Source organism: Oncorhynchus keta, chromosome 28 (assembly GCF_023373465.1).
Source record: "Oncorhynchus keta strain PuntledgeMale-10-30-2019 chromosome 28, Oket_V2, whole genome shotgun sequence".
NCBI lineage: Eukaryota > Metazoa > Chordata > Actinopteri > Salmoniformes > Salmonidae > Oncorhynchus > Oncorhynchus keta.
This window is the reverse complement of record NC_068448.1, coordinates 11,872,768-11,895,566: the sequence shown is the minus strand read 5'-3', so window position 1 is coordinate 11,895,566 and position 22,799 is coordinate 11,872,768. Positions and strand designations below refer to the sequence as shown.

Here is a 22,799-nt window from a genome sequence, read left to right as displayed (position 1 = left end):
TTTATTATATTGCACTTTTGTTTTATTGGAGAGGAAAAGCATTAAAATACTGTAAGCCATGGAAAAATAAATCACAAGAGTCAAAATAGTAACAAGTGTTTAATTCTTGAAGAAAGGCAAAACTGGCTCCCAGAGCAGGGAAGCCCACTGAGTTAACTGATTAAGATGCGAAGAAAGAGTACGTGAGGAAAAATTGTTGAGAAGACCAAGGAGATCAGAAAGGAAACAACGGGCACAAAATAATGTAACTCTGGTTGATGATTCATTAATCCAGAAACATACATGTAAAACAAACATACATGTAAAACACACACTAATTTAATAAAAATAATTTACTCTTCTTCCTCTTCCTCCTCCCCCTCTTCTTGCTCCCCCTCTTCCCCCTATTCTTCTTCCTCCTCTACCTCCTCCTTGTGCTTCTTCATCAGTGGTGCGGGCATCGACACCCTCTCCTTGATCACATGTTCCATGTGGGCATGCTCAGATGTGTCCAGGCTGATATTGTATTTAGCCAAGATCTTCATGATGGGCCTCAGCTTCAGCCACCACGATGTCTTGGGGATGCGGTGCCTGGAAAGGACAGCAGAGGGGGGTAGAGGGATGTTAAAGGGACACTTCACCACTTTTTTTTTTACCTTTAATTCATTACATACCATTATGTCTACATACATAATGTGAAAACAGCGATGTAGTCAGAAAGAGAAGAGGGAATGTTCCTTTTCCAAACAGATATTAGTTGAGGGATATGCACTCACAATATCCACTTGAACTGTGGATCAGTATGAACAGGGTGTTAAAGTATGACTCAATTAATGTTGAGGAGAGTGAGCAACAGTCAGCAACTGCCACTCTCATGTTTTAGCATCATAGTGCCTTAGAAGAAATCTCTGAGAATGAAAGGATCTTACTCGAAGTCTGTCTGTTCATTAAGCTCGGCCAACGGCTGGAAGGTCAGTGCTCTCTTCCTCATGCCCAGCACACAGGCAGAGTCTGGGGTGTTAGCGAAGATACGACCTGGAGGAGAGAGAAGGCAGGGTGACAGATGGGGTCACATGGCGTTATACTCAATGAGACAAACTAACAACTGGTATCAGCAGGTAAAAACTAGACTCTTAGAAGAAAAGGTTCTATCTAGAACCTAAAACAGTTATTTGTCAGTCCCCATAATAGAACCCCTTGAAGAACCCTTTTTGGTTCCAGGTAGAACTCTTTTTAGTTCCAGGTAGAACTATTTTAGGTTCCATGTAGAACCTTCTGTGAAAAGGGTTTTTACATGGAACCAAAAAGGGTTCTATCTAGAACCTAAAACAGTTATTCGGCAGTCCCCATTGTAGAACCCTTTGAATAACCCTTTTAAGTTCCAGGTAGAACCCTTTTCACAGAGGGTTCTATATGGAACCCCAAATATTTCAACCTGGAACCAAAAAGGGTTCTACTATGAGGACAGCCGAAGAACCCTTTTGGAACCATTTCTTTTAAGAGTGAATTCAAAACGATGTGTATTTGGGTGCAGCAATATGCCTCTCATTCCTTTATCTCAGTATTTTTTAATGGTGACACCCCACAGCCTGTGTGGTGTCACCATGTCTGTCACCATACCATGTCTGTACATCTCCTTGAGTTTCTCTGTGAGCCACAGAACAGCCTTGGAGCCCATCTTTGTACCAAAGTTCCTGTCGAAAGGTGTCGGGGTTCCACCCTGGGGAGAGGGAATAGGACAAAGGTGGGGGGAGAGGAAATAAGGGGAGGGGAGAGTCAGAGAGGGAGAGGGGAGATTTAGAGGGGGAGAGGGGAGAGTGGAGGGCAAGGGGGAGAGTTAGAGGGGAGAGTGGAGTGCAGGGGAGTGGAGAGTTAGAGGGGAGAGAGGGAGAGGGGAGTGGAGAGTTAGAGGGGGAGAGAGGGAGAGGGGAGTGGAGAGTTAGAGGGGGAGAGAGGGAGAGGGGAGAGTAGAGGACAGGGGAGGGGAGAGTTAGAGGGGGAGAGAGGGAGAGGGGAGAGTAGAGGACAGGGGAGTGGAGAGTTAGAGGGGAGAGTAGAGGACAGGGGAGGGGAGAGTTAGAGGGGGAGAGAGGGAGAGGGGAGAGTAGAGGACAGGGGAGTGGAGAGTTAGAGGGGGAGAGAGGGAGAGGGGAGAGTAGAGGACAGGGAAGTGGAGAGTTAGAGGGGAGAGTAGAGGACAGGGGAGGGGAGAGTAGAGGACAGGGGAGTGGAGAGTTAGAGGGGGAGAGAGGGAGAGGGGAGAGTAGAGGACAGGGGAGTGGAGAGTTAGAGGGGAGAGTAGAGGACAGGGGAGGGGAGAGTAGAGGACAGGGGAGTGGAGAGTTAGAGGGGAGAGTAGAGGACAGGGGAGGGGAGAGTAGAGGACAGGGGAGTGGAGAGTTAGAGGGGAGAGTAGAGGACAGGGGAGGGGAGAGTAGAGGACAGGGGAGGGGAGAGTTAGAGGGGGAGAGAGGGAGAGGGGAGGGGAGAGTTAGAGGGGGAGAGAGGGAGAGGGGAGAGTAGAGGACAGGGGAGTGGAGAGTTAGAGGGGGAGAGGGGAGAGTAGAGGAGAGGGGAGGGGAGAGTAGAGGACAGGGGAGGGGAGAGTAGAGGACAGGGAAGGGGAGAGTAGAGGACAGGGAGGGGAGGGGAGAGTAGAGGACAGGGGAGAGTAGAGGACAGGGGAGGGGAGAGTAGAGGACAGGGGAGAGTAGAAGACAGGGGAGAGTAGAGGACAGGGAGGGGAGAGTAGAGGACAGGGGAGAGTAGAGGACAGGGGAGGGGAGAGTAGAGGACAGAGGAGAGTAGAGGACAGGGGAGAGTAGAGGACAGGGGAGTGGAGAGTTAGAGGGGAGAGTAGAGGACAGGGGAGTGGAGAGTTAGAGGGGAGAGTAGAGGACAGGGGAGGGGAGAGTTAGAGGGGGAGAGTAGAGGACAGGGGAGTGGAGAGTTAGAGGGGAGAGTAGAGGACAGGGGAGTGGAGAGTTAGAGGGGAGAGTAGAGGACAGGGGAGTGGAAAGTTAGAGGGGAGAGTAGAGGACAGGGGAGTGGAGAGTTAGAGGGGAGAGTAGAAGACAGGGGGGAGAGTTAGAGGGGGAGAGTAGAGGACAGGGGAGTGGAGAGTTAGAGGGGAGAGTAGAGGACAGGGGAGAGTAGAGGACAGGGGAGAGTAGAGGACAGGGGAGAGTAGAGGACAGGGGAGAGTAGAGGACAGGGGAGGGGAGAGTTAGAGGGGGAGAGTAGAGGACAGGGGAGTGGAGAGTTAGAGGGGAGAGTAGAGGACAGGGGAGAGTAGAGGACAGGGGAGAGTAGAGGACAGGGGAGAGTAGAGGACAGGGGAGTGGAGAGTTAGAGGGGAGAGTAGAGGACAGGGGAGGGGAGAGTTAGAGGGGGAGAGTAGAGGACAGGGGAGTGGAGAGTTAGAGGGGAGAGTAGAGGACAGGGGAGTGGAGAGTTAGAGGGGAGAGTAGAGGACAGGGGAGTGGAGAGTTAGAGGGGAGAGTAGAGGACAGGGGAGGGGAGAGTTAGAGGGGAGAGTAGAGGACAGGGAAGGGGAGAGTTAGAGGGGGAGAGTAGAGGACAGGGGAGTGGAGAGTTAGAGGGGAGAGTAGAGGACAGGGGAGTGGAGAGTTAGAGGGGAGAGTAGAGGACAGGGGAGGGGAGAGTTAGAGGGGGAGAGTAGAGGACAGGGGAGTGGAGAGTTAGAGGGGAGAGTAGAGGACAGGGAGGGGAGAGTAGAGGACAGGGGAGTGGAGAGTTAGAGGGGAGAGTAGAGGACAGGGGAGGGAGAGTTAGAGGGGGAGAGAGGAGGGGAGGGGAGAGTTAGAGGGGGAGAGAGGGAGAGGGGAGAGTAGAGGACAGGGGAGTGGAGAGTTAGAGGGGGAGAGAGGGAGAGGGGAGAGTAGAGGAGAGGGGAGGGGAGAGTAGAGGACAGGGGAGGGGAGAGTAGAGGACAGGGGAGGGGAGAGTAGAGGACAGGGGAGAGTAGAGGACAGGGGAGGGGAGAGGAGAGGACAGGGGAGAGTAGAGGACAGGGAGGGGAGAGTAGAGGACAGGGGAGAGTAGAGGACAGGGGAGGGGAGAGTAGAGGACAGGGGAGAGTAGAGGACAGGGGAGGGGAGAGGAGAGGGGAGAGTAGAGGACAGGGGAGGGGAGAGTTAGAGGGGGAGAGTAGAGGACAGGGGAGTGGAGAGTTAGAGGGGAGAGTAGAGGGACAGGGAGAGTAGAGGACAGGGAGAGTAGAGGACAGGAGAGAGTAGAGGACAGGGGAGTGGAGAGTTAGAGGGGAGAGTAGAGGACAGGGAGGGAGAGTTAGAGGGGGAGAGTAGAGGACAGGGGAGTGGAGAGTTAGAGGGGAGAGTAGAGGACAGGGGAGTGGAGAGTTAGAGGGGAGAGTAGAGGACAGGGGAGTGGAGAGTTAGAGGGGAGAGTAGAGGACAGGGGAGTGGAGAGTTAGAGGGGAGAGTAGAGGACAGGGGAGTGGAGAGTTAGAGGGGAGAGTAGAGGACAGGGGAGGGAGAGTTAGAGGGGGAGAGTAGAGGACAGGGGAGTGGAGAGTTAGAGGGGAGAGTAGAGGACAGGGGAGAGTAGAGGACAGGGGAGAGTAGAGGACATGGGAGGAGAGTTAGAGGGGGAGAGTAGAGGACAGGGGAGTGGAGAGTTAGAGGGGAGAGTAGAGGACAGGGGAGAGTAGAGGACAGGGAGAGTAGAGGACAGGGGAGAGTAGAGGACAGGGAGTGGAGAGTTAGAGGAGTAGAGGACAGGGGAGGGGAGAGTTAGAGGGGGAGAGTAGAGGACAGGGGAGTGGAGAGTTAGAGGGGAGAGTAGAGGACAGGGGAGTGGAGAGTTAGAGGGGAGAGTAGAGGACAGGGAGTGGAGAGTTAGAGGGGAGAGTAGAGGACAGGGGAGTGGAGAGTTAGAGGGGAGAGTAGAGGACAGGGGAGGGAGAGTTAGAGGGGGAGAGTAGAGGACAGGGGAGTGGAGAGTTAGAGGGGAGAGTAGAGGACAGGGGAGAGTAGAGGACAGGGGAGGGGAGAGTTAGAGGGGGAGTAGAGGACAGGGGAGTGGAGAGTTAGAGGGGAGAGTAGAGGACAGGGGAGAGTAGAGGACAGGGGAGAGTAGAGGACAGGGGAGAGTAGAGGACAGGGGAGTGGAGAGTTAGAGGAGTAGAGGACAGGGGAGGGGAGAGTTAGAGGGGGAGAGTAGAGGACAGGGGAGTGGAGAGTTAGAGGGGAGAGTAGAGGACAGGGGAGTGGAGAGTTAGAGGGGAGAGTAGAGGACAGGGGAGTGGAGAGTTAGAGGGGAGAGTAGAGGACAGGGGAGTGGAGAGTTAGAGGGGGAGAGTAGAGGACAGGGGAGTGGAGAGTTAGAGGGGAGAGTAGAGGACAGGGGAGAGTAGAGGACAGGGGAGAGTAGAGGACAGGGGAGGGGAGAGTAGAGGACAGGGGAGGGGAGAGTAGAGGACAGGGGAGGGGAGAGTAGAGGACAGGGGAGGGGAGAGTAGAGGAGAGGGGAGAGTAGAGGACAGGGGAGGGGAGAGAGGGAGAGGGGAGAGTAGAGGACAGGGGAGGGGAGAGATGAAGTTGGATTACTCAACTAAAGTTTATGTACTTCATGTTCTGGTTCAGTTTTATAAGTAATAAGGGAAAATTGGAATTTCAGATTACTTTCTCAATTGAATTACTTGAAATGGAATGAACCCCAATTAGGAGCACTCTTGTAATTCATTGAAACTGTGGTTACATCCTAAATGGCACTTACTCCCTACATAGAGCACTTCTTTGAACACAGCCCTGGTCAAAGGTAGTGCACTATAAAGGGAATAGGGTGCCATTTGTGAGCAGACTGTTAACTGACCTGTTGCATGTGTCCCAGGATGTTCTTGCGGCAGTCGAAGACACCTTTGCCCTCCTCAGAATAGAGGGCGAAGATGAAGTCTGTAGTGTAGTTGGCATTGCATTTCTCATTCCTGAGACAGAGGAAAACATGAATGTACAGTATATTTACAGTTGAATTGGCATGGCATTGCAGTTCTCATCGCTGAGACAGTCGAAAGGAGTACAGATGAGATCAAAACATGAATATTTTGTATATTTACAGTTGAATTGGCATGGCATTGCAGTTCTCATTCCTGACCACAAACAGGATACAGAGCACGAGCACCGACTTTGCTGATAATTGCTTTATGGAGGAATTGTTTGCTTACTATAACCGGGTTTCCATCTACGCATTAAAGGGGTTTAAAACTATCCTGCTAAGGATACACACGACAATCCTCGATGAAAGATGGCTATGGAGGCGGGGCTGACGCTCAAGGGTTTTCTCGGTTGAGCAAAGAGATGGTGGGATTGTTTTGAGTAGGTCAAATGTATTATGTGTGAAATAGGGGTGGAAACGCCTTTATGAGCAAATATTCATATAATAACCATGATACTGATGTAAACTTGGGGTCACTGATATACAGTTAAAGTCGTATGTTTACATACACTTAGGTTGGAGTCATTAAAACTATTTTTTTAACCACTCCACAAATTTCTTGTTAACAAACTATAGTTTTGGCAAGTCAGATAGGACATCTACTTTGTGCATGACAAAAGGAATTTTTCCAACAATTGTTTACAGAAAGAGCAATTCACTTATAATTCACTGTATCACAATTCCATTGGGTCAGAACAGCTTGGAACAGCTTGGAAAATTCCAGAAAATTATGTCATGGCTTTAGAAGCTTCTGATAGGCTAAATGACATAATTTGAGTTAATTGGAGGTGTAATTCTGAATGTATTTCAAGGTCTACCTTCAAACACAGTACCTCTGCTTGACATCATGGAAAATCAAAAGAAATCAGCCAAGTCTGGTTCATCCTTTGGAGCAATTTCCAAACGCCTGAAGGTACCACATTCATCTGTACAAACAATAGCACCCAAGTATAAACACCATGGGACCACGCAGCCGTCATACCGCTCAGAAAGAGATGCGTTCTGTCTCCTAGAGATGAACGTACTTTGGTGCGACAAGTGTAAATCAATCCCAGAACAACAGCAAAGGACCTTGGGAAGATGCTGGAGGAAACAGATACAAACGTATCTATATCCACAGTAAAACAAGTCCTATATTGACATAACCTGAAATGCTGCCTAGCAAGGAAGAAGCCACTGCTCCAAAACTGCCATAAAAAAGCCGGACTACAGTTTGCATCTGCACATGGGGACAAAGTTCGTACTTTTTGGAGAAATGTCCTCTGGTCTGATGAAACAAAAATATAACTGTTTACCAATAATGACTATCGTTATGTTTGGAAGAAAAAGGGGGAGGCTTGCAAGCCGAAGAACACAATCCCAACCGTGAAGCACGGGCGTGGCAGCATCATGTTGTGGGGGTGCTTTAGTGCAGGAGGGACTGGTGCACTTCACAAGATAGATGGCATCGTGAGGGAGGACAATTATGTGGATATATTGAAGCAACATCTCATGACATCAGTCAGGAACTTAAAGCTTGGTCGCAAATGGGTCTTCCAAATGGACAATGACCCCAAGCATACTTCCAAAGTTGTGGCAAAATGGCTTAAGGACAACAAAGTCAAGGTATTGGAGTGGCCATCACAAAGCCCTGACCTCATTCCCATGGAAAATGTGTGGGCAGAACTGAAAAAGTGTGTGCGAGCAAGGAGGCCTACAAACCTGACTCAGTTACACCATCTCTGTCAGGAGGAATGGGCCAAAATTCACCCAACGTATTGTGGGAAGCTTGTGGAAAGCTACCCGAAACGTTTGACCCAAGTTAAACAATTTAAAGGCAACACTACCAAATGCTAAATTAGTGTATGTAAACTTCTGACCCACTGGGAATGTGATAGAAGAAATAAAAGCTGAAATAAATCATTCTCTCTACTATTATTCTGACATTTCACATAAAAAAGTGGTGATCCTAACTGACCTAAGACAGGGAATTTTTATTAGGATTAAATGTCAGGAATTGTGAAAAACTGAGTTTAAATGTATTTGGCTAAGGTGTATGTAAACCTCTGACTTCAACTGTATTGTGTGGTCCTCCCACTATGATTGGGGAATGCATACAGTTTATTAGGCTACAGATTAAATAAATTGTGGTGAACTTCACAGGGTGGTGAAAGTGCACGTGATAAACTTCACAGGGTGGTGAAAGTGCACGTGATGAAGTTCACAGGGTGGTGAAAGTGCACGTGATGAACTTCACACAGTGGGGAAAGTGCACGTGATGAACTTCACAGGGTGGTGAAAGTCCCCATGATGAACTTCACAGGGTGGTGAAAGTCCCCATGATGAGCTTGATGGTCCTTTCCAATAAATACATCATATTCTGGTGACATGATAATCGATGCTTGGCTGCCGTTTGACAAACAAAATGAATCTTGCTCTTATCCCTAATAATCTCATCATGTACAGTAGGCTAGCCTGTATTTGCAGGCTGTTGGCTGGAGCGCATTTGCAACCAGAGTGGGCACATTTGCTATATAACACAACCGTTTTTGTGACAGCAATTTGTAGAGTTGAAAATGCAATGGAATCCCATTTAACTTTTTATGGGCCCTACTAAGGAAATCACTCTGGATAAGAGCATCTGTTAAATGCCAAAAATGTAACATGAGGGTGGGAGGGAGAGAGTTTTGGAAAATAACAAGTATGGCAGATTGAGATCTAGATGAATGAATGAATGAATAAATTACTGAATAAATAAATTAATGAATGCTTGAATGAAACCCACCTGAGAATCAAACCTCTCTTCACGTCTGTCTTCATCTTCTGCACGAGATGCTCTACGTTCATCTGTAAACCGGAGCCAGTCAGTCACATTTATATAGAGGAATCCTATAAATATTTATATAATGTATACTTAGTCCCCTCCTGTACTCCCTGCTCGCCCACGACTGTGTGGCCAAGAAGGACTCCAACACCATCATTAAGTTTGCTGACAACACTACGGTGGTACTGTAGGCCTGATTACTGACAACGATAAGACAGCCTATTGGGAGGAGGTCAGGACCTGGCAGTGTGGTGGGAGGACAACAACCTCTCCCTCAACGTGAGCAAGACTAAGGAGATGATCGTGGACAACAGGAAAAGGAGGGTCGAACGTACCCCCACACATTGACTCAGTGCCGGTACCCCTTATATATAGCCTCATTATAGTTATTTTATTGTGTTACTTTTCATTTAATGTAAAAAAATTACTTTAGTTTATTTAGTAAATATTTTCTTAACTCTATTTTCTTAAAACTGCATTGTTGGTTAAGGGCTTGTAAGTAAGCATTTCACGGTAAGGTCTACTACACCTGTTGTATTCGGCGCATGTCACAAATATTATTTCATTTTATTTTGATTGATTTTATATAGATGTATCGTCAATAATTATATATCATATATAGGAAAAGTGTTGGTTTAACAGACACAGATTAAGCCTTGTCCTGGACTAGAAATCATGTTCAATAAAGATTTACAGTGCTCACATTTTTTATAACCTTTATTTAACTTGGCAAGTCAGTTAAGAACAAATTCTTATTTTCAATGACAGCCTAGGAACAGTGGGGTAACTGCCTTGTTCAGGTGCAGAACGACAGATTTTTACCTTGTCAGCTCAGGAATTCGATCTTGCAACCTTTCAGTTACTAGTCTAACAATCTAACCACTAGGCTACCTGACGCCCCAAAAAATACTATATTTTACTATAGTAAAAGTATACTATTGTATACTATAGTACTTACTATAGAATTATATAGTAAACTGTAGTATACTGCAGAGTACTATACTACACACCAGTGGAGGCTGCTGAGGGGAGGACAGTTCATAATAATGTCAGGAACGGCACAAATGGAATGACATCAAACACATGGAAACCAATATTCAAAAAAATATTTATATATATTTTTTAAGGTGTACACACTGTAGTGTACACACTGTAGTATCCCTCGATCATTTGTAGTACTTACTATAAAATGTGGTATTATACTGTAGAATATTATAGTAAATATGAAAGTATTATATGCAAAAAAAATGTAGTAAATACTACAGTAACGTCCGCAAAAACACAACACTTTTTTAAACTATAGTAAATACTACAGTATTTAATTTGTATATACCCTGCAAATCCCCCTCCCCATATAGCAATCTGTGTGAGAAACCTACATGCAAGTATAGACCATATATTGTGTTCTTAACGGTTATAGAAAAGAGCTGAATCTCTGAACTCTCTGTTCAGACCCCAGTCCTAACTACCAACAGGTAATGGAAAGATGCTCTTCCAGTAGGTTTCCTGAAGGAGAAAGCCTCCACTTCTATGTCAAAGATAATAAAACAAAAACACTACAGTAACTACTAGTATAGTCTGCAAAAATACTACCGTTTTATTTTACTACAGTAATTATACTTAATTCTCTCTTTCTTTCTCTCTCGGAGGACCTGAGCCCTAGGACCGTGCCCCAGGACTACCTGACATGATGGCTCCTTGCTGTCCCCAGTCCACCTGACTGTGCTGCTGCTCCAGTTTCAACTGTTCTGCCTTATATTATTTGACCATTCTGGTCATTTATGAACATTTGAACATCTTGGTCATGTTCTGTTATAATCTCTACCCGGCACAGCCAGAAGAGGACTGGCCACCCCACATAGCCCGGTTCCTCTCTAGGTTTCTTCCTAGGTTTTGGCCTTTCTAGGGAGTTTTTCCTAGCCACCGTGCTTTTTACACCTGCATTGTTTGCTGTTTGGGGTTTTAGGCTGGGTTTCTGTACAGCACTTTGAGATATCAGCTGATGTACTAAGGGCTATATAAATAAATTTGATTTGATTTGATTTGATATTTAACTGTACATACTACAGTATACTACAGTATACTGCACTGAATACTACAGTCAAGTCTACAGAAACACTACAGTGAATAGTACACTATAGTCGTTTTTTAAAATATATATATGGGATAGTCCAGGAGTAAACATAATCTGTGTCTGGGAAACTGGCCCAAAGATTTTCACAAGCTAGCATACTGTAGTGTTCTTTATGTACACGGTGTCTAAAGCTCTCAATGTCATCGGAGAGGGAGAGCGAGAGAGCGAGAGAGAGAGAGCGAGAGAGAGAGAGAGAGAGAGAGAGAGAGAGAGAGAGAGAGAGAGAGAGAGAGAGAGAGAGAGAGAGAGAGCGAGAGAGAGAGAGAGAGAGAGAGAGAGAGAGTGTATCCATCATCTCACCTCGAGGTCCCTGATTCCAAACTTGTCCTCATAGATGTAAGCAGCATCCGCCCCTGCAGCCAGACCTGCCATGGTCGCCAGGTAACCACAGTACCCTCCCATGGTCTCAATGATGAACACACGACGCTTGGTGCCTGCTGCTGACTGCTTGATCCTGTCACAGGTCTGTTATAGGGGAATCAGGAATCAAGAGAGGGGGAGAGAGGGAAGAAGCAAAAGTGAGCGTAGCGAAGATAGGGGCATGGTGATGATTCATTTGATGACAGTTAAAGCACATATTAAACTGCTTCAGTTGAAGACAGACATTACATACATTTTAAGCAGGTCTCACAGGTGTTACAGAATGTGGTAGTTATGGTTTGGACTGTGGATTTGAGTTGGTTGATGTGATGTGTGACTCACATCATAGGAAAATGTTTTGCAATGGAGAATTGAACATTTGTTTTCTTACGGGACAAGCTCAGGTACAGCAGCACCTCACAGTTTCAAAACATTTTCTCCCTACTGAACACAAACCAGATGTTGGTGATGTAATGGGGATGGTGTTGGTGTATTACAGTACTGACCTAGGTGTTGGTGTTGGTGTATTACAGTACTGACCTAGGTGATGGTGTATTACAGTACTGACCTAGGTGTTGGTGTATTACAGTACTGACCTAGGTGTTGGTGTATTACAGTACTGACCTAGGTGATGGTGTATTACAGTACTGACCTAGGTGATGGTGTATTACAGTACTGACCTAGGTGTTGGTGTATTATAGTACTGACCTAGGTGTTGGTGTATTACAGTACTGACCTAGGTGATGGTGTATTACAGTACTGACCTAGGTGTTGGTGTATTACAGTACTGACCTAGGTGTTGGTGTATTACAGTACTGACCTAGGTGTTGGTGTATTACAGTACTGACCTAGGTGATGGTGTATTACAGTACTGACCTAGGTGTTGGTGTATTACAGTACTGACCTAGGTGTTGGTGTATTACAGTACTGACCTAGGTGTTGGTGTATTACAGTACTGACCTAGGTGTTGGTGTATTATAGTACTGACCAAGGTGTTGGTGTATTACAGTACTGACCTAGGTGATGGTGTTGGTGTATTACAGTACTGACCTAGGTGATGGTGTATTATAGTACTGACCAAGGTGATGGTGTATTACAGTACTGACCTAGGTGATGGTGTATTACAGTACTGACCTAGGTGATGGTGTATTACAGTACTGACCTAGGTGTTGGTGTATTACAGTACTGACCTAGGTGATGGTGTTGGTGTATTACAGTACTGACCTAGGTGTTGGTGTTGATGTATTACAGTACTGACCTAGGTGATGGTGTATTACAGTACTGACCTAGGTGTTGGTGTATTACAGTACTGACCTAGGTGATGGTGGTGTATTACAGTACTGACCTAGGTGTTGGTGTATTACAGTACTGACCTAGGTGTTGGTGTATTACAGTACTGACCTAGGTGTTGGTGTATTATAGTACTGACCTAGGTGTTGGTGTATTACAGTACTGACCTAGGTGATGGTGTTGGTGTATTACAGTACTGACCTAGGTGTTGGTGTATTACAGTACTGACCTAGGTGTTGGTGTATTACAGTACTGACCTAGGTGTTGGTGTATTACAGTACTGACCTAGGTGTTGGTGTTGATGTATTACAGTACTGACCTAGGTGATGGTGTATTACAGTACTGACCTAGGTGATGGTGTTGATGTTTTACGGTACTCACCGAGGTGATGGTGTTGATGTATTACAGTACTGACCTAGGTGATGGTGTATTACAGTACTGACCTAGGTGTTGGTGTATTATAGTACTGACCAAGGTGTTGGTGTATTACAGTACTGACCTAGGTGATGGTGTTGGTGTATTACAGTACTGACCTAGGTGTTGGTGTTGATGTATTACAGTACTGACCTAGGTGATGGTGTATTACAGTACTGACCTAGGTGTTGGTGTATTATAGTACTGACCAAGGTGTTGGTGTATTACAGTACTGACCTAGGTGATGGTGTTGGTGTATTACAGTACTGACCTAGGTGTTGGTGTATTACAGTACTGACCTAGGTGATGGTGTTGGTGTATTACAGTACTGACCTAGGTGTTGGTGTTGATGTATTACAGTACTGACCTAGGTGATGGTGTATTACAGTACTGACCTAGGTGTTGGTGTATTACAGTACTGACCTAGGTGTTGGTGTTGATGTATTATAGTACTGACCAAGGTGTTGGTGTATTACAGTACTGACCTAGGTGATAGTGTTGGTGTATTACAGTACTGACCTAGGTGATGGTGTATTATAGTACTGACCAAGGTGATGGTGTATTACAGTACTGACCTAGGTGATGGTGTATTACAGTACTGACCTAGGTGATGGTGTATTACAGTACTGACCTAGGTGTTGGTGTATTACAGTACTGACCTAGGTGTTGGTGTATTATAGTACTGACCTAGGTGTTGGTGTTGGTGTATTACAGTACTGACCTAGGTGTTGGTGTTGGTGTATTATAGTACTGACCTAGGTGTTGGTGTTGGTGTATTACAGTACTGACCTAGGTGTTGGTGTTGGTGTATTATAGTACTGACCAAGGTGTTGGTGTTGGTGTATTACAGTACTGACCTAGGTGTTGGTGTTGGTGTATTACAGTACTGACCTAGGTGTTGGTGTATTACAGTACTGACCTAGGTGTTGGTGTATTACAGTACTGACCTAGGTGTTGGTGTATTACAGTACTGACCTAGGTGTTGGTGTTGATGTATTACAGTACTGACCTAGGTGTTGGTGTATTACAGTACTGACCTAGGTGTTGGTGTTGGTGTATTACAGTACTGACCTAGGTGATGGTGTTGGTGTATTACAGTACTGACCTAGGTGATGGTGTTGGTGTATTATAGTACTGACCTAGGTGTTGGTGTATTACAGTACTGACCTAGGTGTTGGTGTATTATAGTACTGACCTAGGTGTTGGTGTTGATGTATTACAGTACTGACCTAGGTGTTGGTGTTGGTGTATTATAGTACTGACCTAGGTGTTGGTGTTGGTGTATTACAGTACTGACCTAGGTGTTGGTGTATTACAGTACTGACCTAGGTGTTGGTGTATTATAGTACTGACCTAGGTGTTGGTGTTGGTGTATTACAGTACTGACCTAGGTGTTGGTGTTGGTGTATTATAGTACTGACCTAGGTGTTGGTGTTGGTGTATTACAGTACTGACCTAGGTGTTGGTGTTGGTGTATTATAGTACTGACCAAGGTGTTGGTGTTGGTGTATTACAGTACTGACCTAGGTGTTGGTGTTGATGTATTACAGTACTGACCTAGGTGTTGGTGTATTACAGTACTGACCTAGGTGTTGGTGTATTACAGTACTGACCTAGGTGATGGTGTATTACAGTACTGACCTAGGTGTTGGTGTTGATGTATTACAGTACTGACCTAGGTGATGGTGTTGGTGTATTACAGTACTGACCTAGGTGTTGGTGTATTACAGTACTGACCTAGGTGATGGTGTATTACAGTACTGACCTAGGTGTTGGTGTTGATGTATTACAGTACTGACCTAGGTGATGGTGTTGGTGTATTACAGTACTGACCTAGGTGATGGTGTTGGTGTATTACAGTACTGACCTAGGTGATGGTGTTGGTGTATTACAGTACTGACCTAGGTGTTGGTGTATTACAGTACTGACCTAGGTGTTGGTGTATTACAGTACTGACCTAGGTGTTGGTGTTGATGTATTACAGTACTGACCTAGGTGATGGTGTATTACAGTACTGACCTAGGTGTTGGTGTATTACAGTACTGACCTAGGTGTTGGTGTTGGTGTATTACAGTACTGACCTAGGTGTTGGTGTATTATAGTACTGACCTAGGTGTTGGTGTTGGTGTATTACAGTACTGACCTAGGTGTTGGTGTTGATGTATTACAGTACTGACCTAGGTGATGGTGTATTACAGTACTGACCTAGGTGTTGGTGTTGATGTATTACAGTACTGACCTAGGTGATGGTGTATTACAGTACTGACCTAAGTGATGGTGTTGATGTTTTACGGTACTCACCGAGGTGATGGTGTTGAGGGCGGTGTCAGCTCCGATGCTGAAGTCGGAGCCGGGTACGTTGTTGGAGACAGTGGCGGGGATGACCACCATGGGAATGCACAGCTCCTCATACTTCTCCCTGGCTGTCACCAGCTCCAGACCACCCATAAACGCCTGGGGAGGGGACAGGAGGAGAGGGGAGAGTCTAGACTGATGTTTACGAAGCATGTGACAAATACAATTTGATTTGATTTGATTTTGAGAGAGAGGTGAAAGGAGGGGAAGTGCAGCAGTGGGAGACACTACCTTAGTCATTTATCAAATTCAATTTAATGTTCTGAAGTAGGTCAGACAACCACATATCAAAGAAGACATGCATGTGATGGGGTAGTCTTAGGACTCTTACCTCAAACCCTCCAATTATTACCAGAGAGTGGATATTGAACTTAGCAATAGTCAAGCTGATTTCCTCAATGTACTTAGAAGGCAGGACTCTTCAAATGAAGAAGCAGACAACAGTTATTGTGTGAAACATCAGTGATATACAGTACTCACAAGCAGGGGAAGGGTTTATATTTTTAATCTCTCTTTTTTTTTTTTTTTACATAAACTCTAGATTGCTGATAATATGTATTGGCCAATGAGAGGCTTTGAAGCCAACAGTCGACCATATTGACACTCCCCAGTAGGAGCAGTCCTACATAGGAATGAATGGGATTCTACAGTATAGAGAGAAATAGTAATGGCGTCTTTTTGTAGGCACTAACTCCGACACGGTTCATTGGACAAAGCCTATGAGAAAATGTAATGCCGTTTTGGATAAACGGCGAAAAATAAGGTCTGTGGAAAACACAGGCTTAGGAGATTTCAAATATTTTGTTCAATGAGATAATCTTTATCAGCTAACGTCACTTTTGGGGAAATTTGGGGAATTTACACCACCAGTAAAAAGTTTTAGAACACCTACTCATTCAATGGTTTTATTTATTCTACATTGTAGAATAATAGTGAAGACATCAAAACTATGAAATAACACATATGGAATCATGTAGTAACCAAAAAATTCAAGGCACACTTAACCAGCATGGCTACCACAGCATTCTGCAGCGAAACGTCATCACATCTGCTTTTGGCTTAGTTGGACTATCAATTGTTTTTCAACAGGACAATGACCCAACACACCTCCAGGCTGTGTAAGGGCTATTTTACCAAGAAGGAGAGTGATGGACTGCTGCATCAGATGACCTGGCCTCCACAATCCCCCGACCTCAACCAAATCACGATGGTTTGCGATTAATTGGACAGCAGAGTGAAGGAAAAGCAGCCAATAAGTGCTCAGCATATGTGGGAACTCCTTCAAGACTGTTGGAAAAGCATTTCAGGTGAAGCTGGTTGAGAAAATGCCAAGAGTGTGCAAAGCTGTCATCAAGGCAAAAAGTGGCTACTTTGAAGAATCTCAAATATAAAATATATTTAGATTTGTTTAACACTTTTTTGGTTACTACATGATTCCATATGTGTTATTTCATAGTTTTGATGTCTTCACTATTATTCTACAATGTAGAAAACAATACAAATAAAGAAACCCCTTGATTGAGTAGATGTTCTAAAACTGTTTACTGGTAGTGTACACAGTGATGAACAACACATACATCACATAAAGGTCATGTTAACTGACTGCTATTATCTCATAGAGCAAAACGTATAAGATCTCCTAAGCCTGTTTTAACCTCAGACCTTATTTTCAAAAACACCATTTTTTTCCACATTCAATTTTGCCATTAGGATGTCTGAACAAAACAGAGGTAACTTATTTGTGTTTTAGGACTACAAGCTGGCTAGCTCTATTTCAATTAAATGTTTCAATGATAAAATGTTTTGGGTTTTTTGCAGTGGGGACAGTAACACTAGTACTTTTGAAATATTATATATAAAGAAACATTTTTTATATATTTTTTCATTTTTATTTTTATGTTTAGCTCACATAAAATAATTTAAAAGTATGCATTAAGGTGTCTGTAATAGAATAAACATGGTAAAAACAAGTAGAGATATAATTTTTTACTATGGTAGGGAATGCCAAGATGGAGGCACAGTGGCTTCAAAACAAGACACCTGTCAGTCATCTAGTGTATATATAAATCATTGGTTCCACCCCAGTTGACAATACAAACTGAGTTGAAAAAGAGATATGATGTAATACCTCTTGGTGCCCAACTCAGAGCCTCCCTTCCCAGTCCAGCCTGACACTCCTGTCCAGGTGATGGGCACGATCTGGTCAAGGGGTAAAGATCAGTGGTCAGAGGTTTCAAGCTTCACTGGACAAGAGTTATTGTACCAGGCCTTGTTCTATCTTTAGATTATAGATGACCTGGTTCTGTAAACAACAAAGCATCCGAGCCTTATATACCATTATGTATAGGATTAAATGGACAAAAGGGACCTGATCCTAGATCAGCACTCCTACTCTGAGATGATTTATGAGTACAGGCCCTGATCAATAGAGGAGTTTAGGCTGAGACGAATGGGCTCTGCGTAGAGTGCAATGCATAGTTAGTAATGTGTACGTACATTTCCGTGAGCGAGACCCTCAAACCCGTCATGAACGGCCAGCATATTGTGTCCCTGAATGATTCCAATCCTCACTGCAGAACGCACGGCAGCATTCATACCAGCACAGGGGGCACCGACGTTAACTATGGCCACATTAATGTTGCTCTGGAAGGGAGAGGTGGAGAGAAGAGGAGAGGTGGAGAGAAGAGGTGAGGTGGAGAGAAGAGGAGAGGAAAGGTGGAGAGAAGAGGAAAGAAGTTGTGGATAAGAGGAGGAGAGAAGGGGAGAGGAGAGGATATGTGGAGAGAGGGGGAGAGGTGACAAGAGGCGAGAAGAGGTGGAGAGAATGGGAGAGGAGAGAAGGTGAGAGGAGAGGTTGAGGTGGAGAGGAGAGGAGGGGAGAGGAGAGGAGAGGAGAGGAGAGGAGAGAATGGTGACATATAGATCTGTTAGTGCTCTAGTTTTGTAACTAATTTAATGCAACTCCTGTGTTAATTGTGTAGGTGTTTACCTTACCTTGGTATCCGGAGGGTTGATGTGGGCAAGCATCTTGTATGTGTTCCAGTTGTTTTCAAAGCTCCTGGACAGTGCCAATAAAAACAGGGATGTAACATCCCACTCGGATGTAGTAGTTTCAGTAACAGGGAAGACATTGTTAGATTGGTAAAAGTAGGCTAGTGTTCTTACTTTCCTCTGAGCTTGATAGCATCCTCCCATCTATTCTCAGCCATGGCAGTAGTCACATCCTTAGTCTGAGGAGACAGAGAGAGGGGGGGGGCTCAGATATAGGTGAACACATTAGAATGGCACACATACAACATTTAATGGGGCTTAGTTACTGATACTGACCACTTGGACACACTCCATGAGGGGCAGTCTGACAGCCTGGTTACCGGACAGACTGACCACACAGGCCGGGGTCTCTGGAGTGGCCTCCAACAGGGCCATCACAGCCTCCACACCCATCCTGCTGCCCTGGGGGAGAACACACCAGGATTAGAGAGACACCACAGTCAGACACAATCACAACACAGCGTCATTAGAGAGGCATACACACACACCAACAGAGCCTCCACACAAATCCTGTTGCAATGGGGATTGGGAAGAACACACACACACAAACACCATTACACGCACACACAAAGAGAGAGAGAGAGAGAGAGAGAGAGAGAGCGAGGGAGAGAGAGAGAGAGAGGGTGAAAGAGGCAGGGTGAAATAGAGAAGAGAGAGAGAGAGACCTACCAGGATTCTGTCGAAGGCGGAGGGGGTACCGCCTCTTTGCACATGTCCCAGGACAGTGGTACGGGTGTCAAAGCCCAAATTCTTCTCCACCAGCTTCAAATGTAAACACACAGAGAGCTGCTAGCAACTGACTGTTTAACCCTATTCAACCCTCGGTAGACAACGCAGTAGAATATTAATGCTTTAACTCTGAGGTAATGTTTGGGAAATGGGCTAAAAGTAACCTTGTCCACATAGAGTGAAATGGTTGGTGGACGAGACTACTCTAAAAGAGGTCTTAACAAACAAGCAAACAAAATCATTTGAACTGCTAGGAACAGTAATATGAAGGAGAGCTTGCTGACCTTCTTGATGTCTTCAGAGCCAATGGGTTTTCCATCTCTGCCCATAGCTCCCTCTGCCACAATGATCACATTCAGACGACATCCTCTGGCCCTTTGCTGTCAGAGACACAATACGTCAGTTTGGTGATTAGGTACCAAGGGTGGAAACAGATAACTGGAATTAAAGATTGTGGTGTAATGTGTTGTATTTAAAAAGTACTTCAATATGGAAAAGTAAATAGAAAATAAGAGATGAAGAGGAGAAGAGTAGAGGAGAAGAAGAAAATAGAATAAGAGGAGAAGAAGAAAAGAGAATAAGAGGAGAAGAGGAAGAGGAGGAGAAGAAGAGGAGGAGAAGAAGAAGTGAAGAAGAGTAGAGAAGAGAAGAAGAGTAGAGAAAGGAGAAGAAGAAGAGGAGAAGAGGATGAGAAGAAAAGAAGAAGAAGAAGCGAAGAAGAGTAGAGAAGAAGAGGAGAAGAAGAAGAGGAAGAAGAAGAAGAGGAGAAGAGGAGAAGAAGAAGAGGAAGAAGAAGAGGAGGAGAAGAAAAGAAGAAGAAGAAGCGAAGAAGAGTAGAGAATAAGAGGAGAAGAGGAAGAGGAGGAGAAGAAGAGGAGGAGAAGAAGAAGTGAAGAAGAGTAGAGAAGAGAAGAAGAGTAGAGAAAGGAGAAGAAGAAGAGGAGAAGAGGATGAGAAGAAAAGAAGAAGAAGAAGCGAAGAAGAGTAGAGAAGAAGAGGAGAAGAAGAAGAGGAGGAGAAGAAGAGGATGAGAAGAAAAGAAGAAGAGAAGAAGAGTAGAGAAGAAGAGGAGAAGAGGAGAAGAAGAAGAGGAGGAGAAGAAGAGGATGAGAAGAAAAGAAGAAGAGTAGAGAAGACGAGGAGAGAAGAGAAGAAGAAGAAGAGGAAAAGAAGAAGAGGAGAAGAGGATGAGAAGAAAAGAAGAAGAAGAGGAGGAGAAGAAGAGGATGAGAAGAAAAGAAGAAGCGAAGAAGAGGAGAATAGGAGAAGAGAAGAAGAGTAGAGAAGAAGAGGAGAGAAGAGAAGAAGAGTAGAGAAGAGGAGAAGAGAAGAAGAGCAGAGAAGAGGAGAATAGGAGAAGAGAAGAAGAGTAGAGAAGAGGAGAATAGGAGAAGAGAAGAAGAGAAGATAATCCTGTCCAGAAGGCTAGTGTCAGTCTGTCTGTGATTGTAAACATACATCAGCCAGTCTTCTGCACAGATGCCCCTCCCATCCCTCATCTGGGGGCATCTCTGGGATGAACACCCAGTCAGCACCGCAGGCCAGAGCAGTCACCAGGGCCAGGTAGCCACAGTGTCTACCCATTACCTCCAGGATGAAGGTCCTCTGGTGACTGAGGAGAACAACAGAGGAAACCTCTTTGTTATAAACCAGGTGCCAAAGAGACAACAGAAACCGTGTGTGACAGCGATGACCTCTCCTCTCCTCACCTCTGTGCGGTCGTGGTGATGGCATCCACCACCTCTATGATGCGGTGGAGGGCGGAGTCTGTCCCGATGGTCATGTCTGTGCCACAGAAGTCATTGTCGATAGAACCCACCATGCCTACTATGTTGAGGTGGGACGACGTCTTGGCCTCGTCATCACTGATCTTACCTGGAGACAGAGAAGTCCCACACTTCTGTCAGTTATATTCAACAGCAATTCCACGAATGTAAGGATCTGGGATCGCTCAAAATGTTTTATTGTGAAAAGAAATGACAAAGAATGCTGAAACTGCATCAGTGGTTCAGTCAATAAACCCTGTATTGGGTCTTAATAATAAAGAAGCATTTTGTACTTTCAATAAACTATCCCATTTCAATGAACTATCCCATTTCAATGAACTATCCCATTTTAATGAACTATCCCATTTTAATGAACTATCCCATTTCAATTAACTCTCCCATTTCAATGAACTATCCCATTTTAATGAACTATCCCATTTTAATGAACTATCCCATTTCAATGAACTATCCCATTTCAATGAACTATCCCCATTTCAATAAACTATCCCATTTCAATGAACTATCCCATTTCAATAAACTATCCCATTTTAATGAACTATCCCATTTCAATAAACTATCCCATTTCAATGAACTATCCCATTTCAATGAACTATCCCATTTCAATAAACTATCCAATTTTAATGAACTATCCCATTTCAATGAACTATCCCATTTCAATAAACTATCCCATTTCAATAAACTATCCCATTTCAATGAACTATCCCATTTTAAGGAACTATCCCATTTCAATAAACTATCCCATTTCAATGAACTATCCCATTTCAATGAACTATCCCATTTTAAGGAACTATCCCATTTCAATTAACTCTCCCATTTCAATGAACTATCCCATTTTAATGAACTATCCCATTTTAATGAACTATCCCATTTCAATGAACTATCCCATTTCAATGAACTATCCCATTTTAATAAACTATCCCATTTCAATTAACTCTCCCATTTCAATGAACTATCCCATTTTAATGATCTATCCCATTTCAATGAACTATCCCATTTCAATGAACTATCCCATTTTAATGAACTATCCCATTTCAATGAACTATCCCATTTCAATGAACTATCCCATTTTAATGAACTATCCCATTTTAATGAACTATCCCATTTCAATGAACTATCCCATTTTAATAAACTATCCCATTTTAATGAACTATCCCATTTTAATGAACTATCCCATTTTAATGAACTATCCCATTTCAATGAACTATCCCATTTTAATGAACTATCCCATTTTAATGAACTATCCCATTTCAATTAACTATCCCATTTCAATAAACTATCCCATTTTAATGAACTATCCCATTTCAATGAACTATCCCATTTCAATGAACTATCCCATTTCAATTAACTCTCCCATTTCAATGAACTATCCCATTTTAATGAACTATCCCATTTCAATGAACTATCCCATTTCAATGAACTATCCCATTTCAATGAACTATCCCATTTTAATGAACTATCCCATTTCAATGAACTATCCCATTTCAATGAACTATCCCATTTTAATAAACTATCCCATTTTAATGAACTATCCCATTTTAATGAACTATCCCATTTTAATTAACTATCCCATTTCAATGAACTATCCCATTTAAATTAATTATCCAATTTAATGAACTATCCCATTTTAATTAACTATCCCATTTCAATGAACTATCCAATTTAAATTAATTATCCAATTTAAATGAAGTGTTTCCATGTGGACCCTTCCCAGTTCTTAGGGGTTTCCCATAGTCCCCGTGGGGTTTGTCAGCCTTACCGGCTTTGACCAGGTCGACCAGCAGAGTGGACCACTCCGTCCTGAACTGGTTAGCTCCGGTTAGACTACCGTCACCCCCGATCACACACAGGTTGGTGATACCTAGCTTGACCAAGTTCAGGGCAGCCTTCATGCGGCCCTCCCTGGCTCTGAAGTCCATGCAGC

General features: G+C 44.3%; 1 protein-coding gene across 1 annotated transcript in view; it reads right to left on the bottom strand.

Moving 5' to 3' along the window:
* Positions 1-86: 86 nt before the first annotated feature.
* LOC118360419 (ATP-dependent 6-phosphofructokinase, muscle type-like) overlaps positions 87-22,799 on the bottom strand; it is a 32,713-nt gene continuing 10,000 nt past the window's right edge. The window contains exons 4-21 of the mRNA XM_052484800.1: positions 22,635-22,799; positions 20,801-20,966; positions 20,550-20,703; positions 19,376-19,471; positions 19,032-19,124; positions 18,639-18,764; positions 18,477-18,541; positions 18,306-18,369; positions 17,808-17,954; positions 17,440-17,510; positions 15,643-15,730; positions 15,258-15,410; positions 11,193-11,357; positions 8,720-8,781; positions 5,836-5,947; positions 1,600-1,699; positions 909-1,014; positions 87-570 (exon numbers count right to left, since the gene is read on the bottom strand). The exon at positions 22,635-22,799 is cut by the window's right edge and continues 25 nt beyond it. Of these exons, the coding sequence (XP_052340760.1) occupies positions 384-570; positions 909-1,014; positions 1,600-1,699; positions 5,836-5,947; positions 8,720-8,781; positions 11,193-11,357; positions 15,258-15,410; positions 15,643-15,730; positions 17,440-17,510; positions 17,808-17,954; positions 18,306-18,369; positions 18,477-18,541; positions 18,639-18,764; positions 19,032-19,124; positions 19,376-19,471; positions 20,550-20,703; positions 20,801-20,966; positions 22,635-22,799 (2,120 nt within the window). The 3' untranslated portion in view covers positions 87-383. The remainder of the gene's footprint in view (positions 571-908; positions 1,015-1,599; positions 1,700-5,835; positions 5,948-8,719; positions 8,782-11,192; positions 11,358-15,257; positions 15,411-15,642; positions 15,731-17,439; positions 17,511-17,807; positions 17,955-18,305; positions 18,370-18,476; positions 18,542-18,638; positions 18,765-19,031; positions 19,125-19,375; positions 19,472-20,549; positions 20,704-20,800; positions 20,967-22,634) is intronic.